We start from the raw sequence: 12,420 nt of genomic DNA, 5'->3' as shown, positions 1-12,420 counted from the left end.
CTCACGCTTACAAAGGCCTGTGGAAAACAGTACCCTTAAAGCTTTCAGCTCTGTCTCAATGAGTTATATTTGGGCAGTGGGGAAATCCACTTTAAAGTAATATAATTTAGGCAAGCTGTACTAATATTTTCTGAAGGTTAAATTGAGAATTAATTAAGAATTGAGTGCCTGGCCCATTATAAACAATCAAATTTTCTATTATTATAATTTAAAACCAATATTTTGTTTATAATTACAAAGCACCAAAACAGAGCTCAGCAAAGTCTTCTCATTTAGTGAATTTGAGTTTTTAAAAGGCTGTAAGTCATTGGTTCAGAGCACAGTGACACATGTAAGACCTACATAAGATAAAGCGCTGTGACACACATAAGAAAGACAAAGGAAGCCATGGTTATTAAAAATAACATTTTTTTCTTTTTTTAGGGAATATAAAGAATACTGATAAACTAAAAAAGTGAATAAATCTACCTCTCATTTTGCCACCTAAAGATAACCACATTTTGTTGCACAGCCATCTAATCTTACCTGTTGACAGTGGTTCTCAAACAACTTATACAACTAAAAGAATTGTTGAGGATCTCCAAAGAGTTTTTGTTTATGTGGGTTATATCTATTAATAATTACTGTATTAGAAATTTAAACAGAACATTTTTAAATGTTTATGAATTTATTTAACAAAAAGAAGCTCATAGCTAATGGGTAACAATAGCAAGATGCAGGTGTCATTATTCACTCTTATTAACAGTCAACAATTATTAATAGTAGAAGTGATTTTTCAGTGACATTATCTTGAGACTTTACAAATGATATTTAAGTGGATTCACCAGATATGCACTAGATCATCAACCAGGAGATATACATTTTAGCCTGACTCTGCCATAATGTTCATTTCTCTTGGCCTTCATTTCTACATAAAGAAGATGGACCAAGGAAATATGTAGGTCTCCTCTCAAAATCCAAACTCATTATAGACTCAAGTCCCCTGGATGATCACAAGTCCCCCAGCATATGCGGGGGTCACCCTTTTCTGTAAAACCAAGTCAGACAGTTTATGTGCCTATCCCCAAGTCATAATAGGGTCTCGCCTTCCCATCTCTTCCCTCTTCCAAAGGCCATATTTCTAATGTGTTTAAGACAACAAGAGTTATTCTTATCTTCCCCTAAGCTAGGCCACACGGAAGCCCCCTCCTCTGCTGTGGCCATACACCTGCCATGCTGCAATCAGCTTCTATCCCTTAATGATGGTCACTGCCAGGAGCTCAGGAACTGGCATTATTTTACATTTTTGCAGATCTCCTTAATATCTGGCATAATAGGAAATAAATGGATTCTCATACACATTCCATTAGCTGTCAGAGTGGTGCCTCTCAGGGTCCCACCTACCCTTCCTTCCAGATTTCCCTTGAGCGCACTTTGAGAACTGCTCCTCTGTGATAAACACAGAAAAAGACCCATGAAGGTGGTGTTCGTGGTATTGTTCCCACCATGGTGCCCAAGAAAGTACATGCTCAACAGAATTGTTGGACAAATAGATAAAATATACATTTTAACCGAAAAAGACATTTGTATTCAGTTTTTCGCTCAATTTTTCATGGAGTTGCAGTATTCTTGTCTTTGACACAAGCAACTTTAACTCTACAAGCTCCTGTAAGAGATTTTTAGCATTGAGAAATCCAGTACTCAGACATCCAAGCCAGAAACAGCCCGTATTTGTTGGCAAAAACCTAAGAAAAGAGTAATATAACGAATTTTAAGAACTCTCCAACCAGTGACTAAGAAGCAAATGTGCGTTTGTTTATTGCATTACCTATAAGTGTTTATTGCGAATTGTCATAGGCAGTTTGGAGGTCTTGCCAATGGCTGATTTTTCTGTAAAATTTTTGCCTTGCATGCTGACACTCTTTCATGTCATGTTTTCTTCTATAGCATTATTCATAGTAGCTACCTAATAATTCATTGGATTTGGTGTATTTTGTTTATTAAATCCTCTACTGATGAATAATTAGATTGTGGTGATTTGTTTTTAGTTTTTCTGTATGTTGCTGCTTTGGCACCTTTTAGACTATATCTTCCTACTCCCCTCAGAAGTGCATTCCTACCCCCTTCAGAAGTGAAATTCTCAGCATACAAAAAATGTGTATGAGAGAGAGTGAGTTTGTATGTGTGTTTAACATTGTTAAGTGGCCCTTCAGAAAACATTATATCAATTTTGATTTGGTGAATTTTTTATTTTGTTTATGATTAAGATGGGTATTGAGAATTTTGCACACTGACCCTGTCAAACCTTTAAGTCTACTCATCAGCATTAGATGGTGTTTAGAATTAGGATAGGGCTTGTGAACAGATCATCTTCCAAATGATAAGAGAAGAAACGGCTTTCAGGGCAGCAAGCATCATTACCTTACTCTCCAACGTGATAGGAAGCAGGATTCTCAAAATCCTTTTCAAAGGATATTAGAATCTTGTGAACAGAGACTCAATAGGTGACAGTGTTATTTTCACATCTTCTTCAATACACCAAGGCAGTAAAAGAAGAAGCATTAGCACCTGGAAAAAAAACTTCACTGACACAGAATTCTACATTAAATCATCAAAGCTCTCTGCTGAGTTAACACCTGTAGTTACAGAGCTCAGCAGAAGAAAATTATACCTGTCTAGTCACATGCACAGATAACTGAAAAGTCATGACAGATATTATTTTGTGCTGTATATTTTGACACATTTAACAGTATCCATTTATTTAGCGATGTAATTATTCTGCATGCGTTCCCTCACCATCCAATCCCATAAACAACTATAAGGAGAACACTCATGTCTGAAATATTAGTATAAATAATTTGGTTGCATTTTAAAGTATATGAAAAATTATGTCATTGCAAGGATTATTATATCTTAATCATTTCTATAACTCTGGAATTTGTTTGCTTATGCATGCCTTAATTTATCTTAATGATTCAAAGTAATAAGACAGTAATTACTGGTGGAAATCACTGCTGCTAGAAAATTTGACTTTTTAAAAAATCTTTACATATTTTTAGAGAAAAGGTTCTGCAACCCACAATTATATGAGATATCAGATCACATTATATCAGAGCAAATTATATCAGATCAAGTTACACCAAATTATATCAGATCAAATGTCTATACTTGACTAGAAGATTTATAGGAAAAACTAGTATCATTTCTATATAAGATCTCCATAGTCTGATTCTCAGAAGTCTTCATAACTTGGTAGCATCCTCTCCCTGTACCCCCAACCCATATCAACCAACACACCCATGTGCACATGTTCACATGCACATGTGAGCACATAGCTGTTCTTTTTTTTTTTTTTTTTTTTTTTTTGCGGTACGTGGGCCTCTCACTGCTGTGGCCTCTCCCCCTGTGGAGCACAGGCTCCGGACGTGCAGGCTCAGTGGCCATGGCCCACAGGCCCAGCCATTCTGCGGCACGTGGGATCCTCCCGGACCAGGGCACGAACCCGTGTTCCCTGCATCGGCAGGCGGACTCTCAAGCACTGCGCCACAAGAGAAGCCTATGGCTGTTCTTTAGTATAAAATCTTGTCCTTCTCTGGGTGCCTCCACTTCATCAATTTTTCCTTAGACCATGTTTCACTGGGAAGTGGTGGTGTGTGCCTACCGCAGACTCTCCTAGCAAAGTTTATGAAAGTACAGCCTGAGACTCACCTCATATGAAATAGGCTCTGGGAGCAGGGCCATAGTTTTCCTCTGTAAGCTTTCCCATCTTCAGGTAGCCACTTGGGAACCCTAGTTTAAGTGACCTAGCCTCATTCTGGAAGTTTAGAGATAAGACCCAGGGTCTAGCTCCAATAGAGAAATGTAATCATAATGTAACACTGTTACTTTGAGGGCATCAGATGGCAAATACTGCTGATGCTTCTTTGCAGATGAATTATTGATTGGGACCTCAGGGAAGAAAGACAAGATGCCTTGAATCTTTAAGAGGACTTATCATGTAGAAAAAGAGTCCAGAGCATCTTCCCTTTTTTTTTAAACTCATTAATTCAGCAAATATTTACTGAATTACTATTAAGCATCAGGCATTGTTCACAGAGGTTACATTCTAACTGGGGGAGAAGACAACAGAAATATCAACAATGACACCAGAATACCATGCAGACTTTAAACTGGAGAATATGAGAGTTGTCTGGGCTGCTATTTTACAGTGTGTGGTCAGGGAAGACCTGGCCTTCAGTGAAACTCAAGAAATTTAAGATAAACTAGAGGGCCATAGCTGAGTGAAGATCAAGAAAATATCTCAGAGCGAGGCCCCGCCAGCCCTGAGGTGGGGATGGGTTTGGCGTGTTTGGGGAGGAGAAAGAGGGCCGGTGTGACTGACGTATAGTAGGTGAGTAGAGGCAGGTACAAAAGATGTAGGAAATTCTGGCAGGTGCCAGATGGTATATGGTATGGAGGCCAGAGTTGGGAACAAGTTCAGGGTTGTTTTCAGGGAAATCATGTGATCATCAAAACCTTTCAAACTACCCTCTGGCTGCTCTGTATAGAATGGATTGCAAGGGGACAGAAGAGGAAGCCCAGAGGATTTAGGAAGTGAGGAAGCCGTTCAGTGAGCTATGCCAGAAATGATCTTGGCTTGGACTCTGGTTGTGGTAGAGATGGTGAGAAGTAGGTGGAGTCAGGTCATTGGATGTTGCAGAGTAAAGGCAACTTCATTGGTGACTTGATTACCCTCCTCAGATGATGGCTTTTTTAGTGTTGGCTCAGATGGTTTGAAACAGCTCTCATATAAAACTCTGAAATTCTGGCTTTCCTTAAAAAAACAGAGTATCTCGTTACTTGGAGCCTGAACTCCCATATGAGAACAGATGTCAGAGCTGAGTGCTGGCTTCCCTCTTTAAGAGATGAGTATACTCTGATTTACAAAGACATGTCCCCATGTCTCCCTGACAGTGAGGCTGTCATTGGTTGCCATTTATCATCAACTTATCCTGTTGGTTTTCTTATTTCATGCCCACTTAGTTTATTTACCATACCCTGTAGACCTTTTAATTTGTGGATCTCACCTCTGATAGTCTGAAATTAAAGTGGCAAATAAATAAATAGGGCTTTAAGGTACCTAAGAACCTCTGTAGTGCTGAAAAATAGCCGATTTAGCAGAATACTAACAAATAATAGTGTTCTTTAAAACCAGCTTATTTTGTTTGTTGTAAGTCAGGTGATTACCCTTGGGGGCATTGCCTGGAAGCACAAGAAAGGCTTTGGGTTGTGCTGTCAGTGTTCTCTGGTTGCACAAATGTGTTCACTTTGTGAAATGCACTTATGCACACTTACATGTGCACATTATGTATATCATGCTTCACTTATAACTAAAACCAGTGTCTTTTTTTAAGAATAGTTTTAAGTATAAATATACTTGAGCGTTGTGGTTTTCACAAATTGTCTTTTGCTCTTTCAGCCAAGCCAAAGCCATGTACTCCTGTAAAGCAGAGCACAGCCATGAGCTTTCCTTCCCCCAGGGAGCGATATTTTCTAATGGTAAGTACACCCATTCCCTTTGCTTAAGTTTATCATCATGGGGAGGAGGAAGAAGGAGTAGTGTAGCGATAAGAGTCTAAAGTAGAAGCCAGGAAAATCAGAATCAAGTCCAGCCTCTCATACCTGTACAAGTGAACACACCAAATCCCTCTAGAACCCAGTTTCCTCCCCTGTGTCAAAGAGAGAGTGATTGATTATATAAATGCAAAAGGCATTTCCAGCTTTACAGGTGCTGTGACACTGTTTTGACAGTTTGAGTATATGCATACAATCTGATGTGGATTTTTACCCATTTGTGTATAGAGTTATTTGAAGCTAATGTTGACTGAGTGTTATTTCTTTATGTATTTTAATTTTTGCCAGTGTACCCATCAGTGGAACCAGGATGGTTGAAGGCAACTTATGAAGGCAAAACAGGACTCGTCCCAGAAAATTATGTTGTCTTCCTCTAATACTTTTTAGTGGATGGCAGTATCTTCATGGTATCCATGGTAACAAATAATAAGTGCTATGATTTTATCTGACACAGATATGGGGATCAGCCTGTTAAAATGAAAACAGTCAATTTCTACCAAGTTTTACACCAGCAGACTATGTAGCTCCCTATTAATGGAAAGGGAAAAAATGTTTAAATTGTTTGCCATTCTTTTTAATTTTGGCTAGTTTCATATTTTAAAATAGCTTATCCTCCCCTCCCCACTCCCCCTTTTTTTTTTGAAAAGTAACTCTCCACAATGTTTCTTTCATAATAATTATAGAATCTCAAATACTGTGTTAAGTACTATATCCCAGAAATTTAGAAACCAGAAATCTGCTATAAGACTTTCGAAATCTGCCCTTTACTGTCTGGTGTTCTCTGAGAAACCTTGAAATCATTACTAAAAAATGTAATTTAAATTGTTCATTTATTATTTTTTCTTTAAAATATACTGCTTTTATATATGATTGTTTTGCTGGTCCTAAACATTTCAAGGAAATAAGGAGTTTTTTTTTTTAACATAGGTTTATTTTTATTTGTTTACCAAGTAGATGATAATATTCAAAAGCAGTAATGAGTAATGTATATGATATCTATAAATGAAACCAAATTATGTCATACACTGATTCCACTGTAAACATTCTATCCAGCATTCCAGATGCCTTCTCTGGGCTTAGAGCAGGATTCAGCAAACCATTTCTGTAAGGGCCTGATGATAAATATTTTGGGCTTAATTGGTCATGTGGTCTCCATCACACTACTCCACTCTGCCATTGTAGCAGAAAGCAGCCACAGACAACATGTAAATGGCTGTGGCTGTGTACCAATACCACTTTCTTTCAGGACACTGAAATTTGAAAATCATGATTATCACGTGTCATGAAATATTAAGCTTCTTTGACTTATAAAATTCCATTTAAAAATAGAAATTTTTTAGCTGATGGGCCACACACAAACAGGTGACAGGCCAGATTTGACTCATGGGTCATGGTTTGCTGACCCCTGGTTTAGAGGATGTGTAAAACAATCTTTATAACTTTGAGATTTTATGAAATTTTATTCCATTAAAATATAAATACTGATAAATCATATGCACATATCCTCTGCTAGCAGCATTATAGGGGTATCACAAATGTATAATTACAGTAATAGGAAAACAATGTAAAAGTGCAGTACACAGGCATACAACTTAAATTCTACTTGTAACTCTGTAAAGTGTCAAAGTATTTTATTGATATCTAATTTTGGCTTTTGAGAAATTGTCCTACAAATGATAAAGATGCTGTTTTAAGACAGTGGTAGGGGCACTATGCCTTCTAAAGTCTACACTTATTTGAAACATAATCTAAACCTAAAGGTACAAGATTCTTAAATTATTTTGAACCAGAGATTGAAATTGTTTCATCATCTTTAGCAGGAATAAAGTCATACATAATTTTCTGTTATGTCTTTCAATTTACAGCCTTTATTAGGAATTTCACTGAATTTATAGGGCATAGAAATAGGTGTTTACTATCCATTTATATTTACCATCAACATCTGATCATTCATCAATCATTTCTATTATTTCTATTAATAATCCCCATATTATTTCTATACATATCTCCATATGGCAAAGAGCCTTTCTTCTCAAGATTCCAAAAAGCTGGTTCCCTGCCATCAACTGCCACAGCACTGGCCCCCTTGGCCACAGTATTTTACTTCTTACTTCAGAGTTCTTCACTGTACAGACACTCAGGTATTGACTGTAGACAGTTCTTTTTACATGATATTATGATCTGTAATCTCAGTCTCTTCTACTTTAAATTAATGTTTCTAGAGTCAATAGGTTAAATTATATACACACACATATACAACTATGCCTTGGAGCATCTATGCTTTTAAAATTAAAAATGGAATAATGGATTAGGATTTAAAGGTAAAGAGAAGAACAGTGGGCAGAATCACAACCAGAAAGAAATATCAGTGCATTGAAATGAAGGAGTAAAAAATATTTAATGTTGTAAAAATTAGTAATATAATGAAAAAAATCTGATACATTTGTCTCCTTTTGTTTTCACCTGCTAGTGTTGATTTTTTACACTATAATTTTGTGTTGCTAGAGCTGCTTGGTCTCTGGATCCTTGGTGGCCCTTAGTGATAGTAATTGCATTTCTGACACCCTTACTACCCTCTGCTGGACCAGAGGTAATCTCTCTAGTGGACCAGTCCCTCAGTCCACAGCACCGTCAGTTAAAGCACCCTTGCAAGCATCTGGCATCTTACTAAATTAGAGCCTCTTAAGGCAAATTGATTTTCTTTCAAAGACCAACTTGACTCCAAAAAGTGATTCAGAGTCCTACTTCACTTGCTGCTGCATAGAGAAATCTCAACCTTCATTTTATTTTGACACAGGCCAGAGTGTTCCTGCCTCTGAGTTGTCTGTGAGCTAATTCCACAGATGCTCAGTGAGGAATTAAAGCGTTTGCTGTTAAAGACATGGGGCGTGAGGCCCCTCTCCTTTCTCATTGTGAGGCATACATTGTGGCAGTACTTGATACGGTCCCTTTTTTGAAACCAGCTACAAAAATGCTTGTTCAAATTGTGCTTTTGTTTGAAGTTTTAATCTTACAGATTTGTGAGGATAGTCTTTTTTCTTCATATTGATTGTGTGTGGAAGCAAGTAATGGCCATATGCTAGGGATAGACTGAAGGTGCTTTTCCCTAGAAATGTTTCCAACAGAAAAAGTATTTATGAGCATTGAGAAAATCAGGATATGTGCTCTAAATCACATGGAATATTAATTACACAAGAAGGTAATGCCAGTTACTAGAAGAGGATCACATTTGAAATTATAACAGCGTTTCAATAATGAAACCTTAGCTTTTCAGAGACATAGTAGATATGTTAGAACTGCCACATGCACACCTTTGAAACACACACGTGGGTGCCCTAGTCACTGCTGACAGTATAATCAGTATGAGAGTGAGATTGATGAGTCCAAGTCAATCATCTCATCTGTTACGTGAAAAAATCCTCGAGTACAAAACTTTTACGTATATTACAGGTGACTTTTGTTGTGCTGTAATGCCGCCAACTTACAGGAACTAGTCAGTTAACTGAAGGCTTTCTCTGTTGTGTGTAAATGTCTGAGCAGTGAAATAATCTTTGTATTCCTCTAAAGTCTGTGAAGTATGAGAAAGTGCCGCTTCTCCTTGTTAGACGAGTGGTTTTATCAGTTGTGTTGGCTCTCTGTGCCTTGCACTGTGAATGGTCATAATCAGGCTTCCCAAGAGTGGCTCATTTGATGGCTCTTTCAGGAAGGGCGGAGATTTATTTTTTTAAGTGCACCTTACAATCCCAAATTATCTAGGTTCTCAAATAGCAAAAGTAGGAAAAGAGACATAATGATTTGGAGTTTATTCCTATTCTGTGATAATTGATTTTACATATTGTGGCATGCCTCCTAAAAATCCACCATGATGTAAGGAAACTAAATCTGGCCCTGCAGTCCTGTGGAGACAGCACCTGCTGACCTCTTCACTCCCAGCCTCATCTTCAGGTCTGTCCGTATCTGATGTGCAGAGGATATCATTCACATGGATGCTGATTTAGAAGAGTCCCTCAGAGCCTTTCTTCAAACAACTTCAATTTTTAGTATGCCCCCCAATTATGTATTTGGCATGCCTTAATTGTTTAGAACCCCATCTTGATTTGTACTCTATTGACTGAAGTTAGAGGAGGCGGACCAATTTAGGAAGAGATTTTATTCTTTGGTTTTACAATACATTTGTAATTCGCAGCTGTTACTATGTCCTAACATCAGGGAATTGGACCCCAAAGTCATATCTCCTGGTAAAGAAAAAAGGCAGAGACATGATTATTGTCTAGAAGTTATTTTCCTCTTTAGTAAAAGTTTCCCACTTAGGGTAGAAATTGCTATTTACTTTTCCCTCCTACCTTGTTTGGTTACCTTCCAAAATCAAAACACTTTTTCCAGGTGAATAGTCTATTGAATAAACTTCTGAATAGTCTGTATCCTGCCTGTCTCCCGTTGATCCACAGACTTAATTCAGGTATTTCTCAACGAGTCTCACATCTCCTAACCATATTCACTGTATCCGTTTGTTGTCACCAGTATCTCTGTGCCTCAGATCTATGTGGTAGTGACCTCAGACAAATTCACACTTATGAATGACATGGACTTTTAGAGGATCAGATCAACAAATAGGATTTTTCACTTTTTTTCAGGGAGTTGCATTCACTGTTTCAAATAACAGATGTGAAATAAGTTGGTAGCACTCACAGCAAGCCACAGACAGATAACTGATGTGCATATTCTAGACCAAAGTTTAGAAGCTGTTTCATGACTTAGGGAACCCAACAGGTTATACTCTTTCCTTGGCACTCATGGGAGAGATGCCAAGTTCAGAGGTTGAACATTTCTTTCTTGGTGCCATAGGGAAAAAATGGAGTCTGTGTGCTTGCTGAGGAGTCTCAAAAGGCAGGGCCATTTATGATTATCACAAACATAAGTATCCTCCATCATCCACAATGGTCATGTTCAGGGCCACGTGAGGACCTTCAGTGTTGGGGAGAGTGCCTACCCCACCTTAATTAGATGATCACTTTCTCCCCTTTTACCATCTCTTGGCAATGTTTCCCATGGTGTTTACCCTTCCAGAGCCCAACCTGGACTTGAATCCACTGCCTCTTAGATTAAAATTCTGCATTGTTTTTTATATGGCGGTTAGAGATTTTATATCTGCCTTTGTATCTTCAGTCATGATGTATGCTTAAAAGCTGAGATATCACATATTGAGGGCTGTGATTTCAAGAGTCTTTTTGAACTCTGAGCTGAAGGCTTTACAAATAAATAAGGAGTGTGGCAGGGAAGACGACTGTTCTGTTTTGTTTTGTTTTGTTTTTTAATTCGAATCCTATTTATATACTGTTAAATTTGAGGTACTATAGTTTATATAAAAGCTAAATATTTAGATGACATATTTCAGTATTAGGAATTTGTCTGCAGCCATTAACATAACAAATTAAGTAATAAATATGATGACAATGATTGTCAGTAAATTATCATTTTGAATTTTTTGTTTATTTTGTAGTGTCATGTATTTATCTGCACTTCATGTATATATATGCACGCATACATATACAAACATGTAAATAACTTCATGTTATTCCATATCTAAATTCCCACAGTATCTTTAATGTATATTTACACTGTATTTTAAATTACTTTAAAAATAAACTATGTAAGCACATTTTAATTTAGTCCTTGTACTTGAAGACCCAGTGTGTTGGAGGGCAGCTATCTTGGATTCATATAGAAAAAAACACAAAGTTTCCGGTACTGTGAATGGTCATTTTGGGTGTGGCCGAATGGAAAAAAATCATAACAGAATTGATAACTTTTAGATCCTGATAATTGGACCTTTTCCCGAGAAATTGGCATTATGAAAGGTCAAGAAAATGTTAACAATGCAGGTGTCTACGGGAAAGAGAAGCAAACAGACCATAAACAAATTATCAAAAAAACATATACAGGCTTACCTGAAAATAAGTCTGTGAAAGTTTACAAATGTGCCATGGAAGAAGCGTCAACATACAAATAATCCCCTTAGATTTTTATTAGTTTTATGACCCTTTTGGTCACTGTTTGACTTATAGCTAAAATTTTGCTTTTCTTCATCAAAAAAAAGGGAATCGTGTATTTATTTTGCACTGCTGAATGGATTATTAGAGTGTAACAAATCCTTGCAAAAACTAAGCCTGACAGCTTAGTAACAGGACCATTGGGCATACAACCTGATTTGTTCAAATGGATTGTAACTTTCTTCAGTATCAAGAAGAGAAGCAATAAATTCATGACAAAGACCTGTTGAGCTAAAAAGGTATTAATGTGAATAAAGTCCAGTACAATTAAGCAGGGAAGAACTGTTAGGATAGGTAATAGAGATCATTGTGGATCAGCTACTGTTTGAGAGTATTGGGTTAGAAGGAACTGACCTAGATGGAATCTCTTATAACTGATATTGTAGAAATAATGAAAACAAGCCATCTCCTAACAGGCAAAGCTGGAATGATTTGAGCAACAAAATAAGTCATGTAGTTTTGGATAATCGGATTATAATCCAAAGTATAAAATATCCATGAATCCACACTGATATAAGGAAAGGCAATAAATTTCACTTATATAAATAAATGTAAAATAGGAGAGAAGAGGTAAATATTCTTTAGAGAAGAATTTCAAATAACCATTCGAATTTTATTACCCTTCCCTCTAGGGATTAGAGTTTAACCCTTCCCCACTTGAGGATGCACTAGACTTAATGACTAGCTTCTAAAAAGAAAAGTTCAGAAAAACTGTTGTACCTTTACAGAGGAGAAGCCTGGCAGACAGGATCTTAACCGACTGATAAAAGTTAACATT

General features: G+C 37.1%; 1 protein-coding gene across 1 annotated transcript in view; it reads left to right on the top strand.

The window, feature by feature from the left end:
- The window catches only part of ARHGAP42 (Rho GTPase activating protein 42), a 289,337-nt gene extending 278,088 nt beyond the window's left edge, over window positions 1-11,249 (top strand). The window contains exons 23-24 of the mRNA XM_059070720.2: window positions 5,438-5,517; window positions 5,881-11,249. Coding sequence (XP_058926703.1) covers window positions 5,438-5,517; window positions 5,881-5,969 — 169 coding nt within the window. The 3' untranslated portion in view covers window positions 5,970-11,249. The remainder of the gene's footprint in view (window positions 1-5,437; window positions 5,518-5,880) is intronic.
- The last annotated feature ends 1,171 nt before the right edge of the window (window positions 11,250-12,420 follow it).

Source organism: Kogia breviceps, chromosome 7 (assembly GCF_026419965.1).
Source record: "Kogia breviceps isolate mKogBre1 chromosome 7, mKogBre1 haplotype 1, whole genome shotgun sequence".
Taxonomy (NCBI): Eukaryota; Metazoa; Chordata; class Mammalia; order Artiodactyla; family Physeteridae; genus Kogia; species Kogia breviceps.
This window is presented reverse-complemented; position numbering and strand designations above follow the sequence as displayed.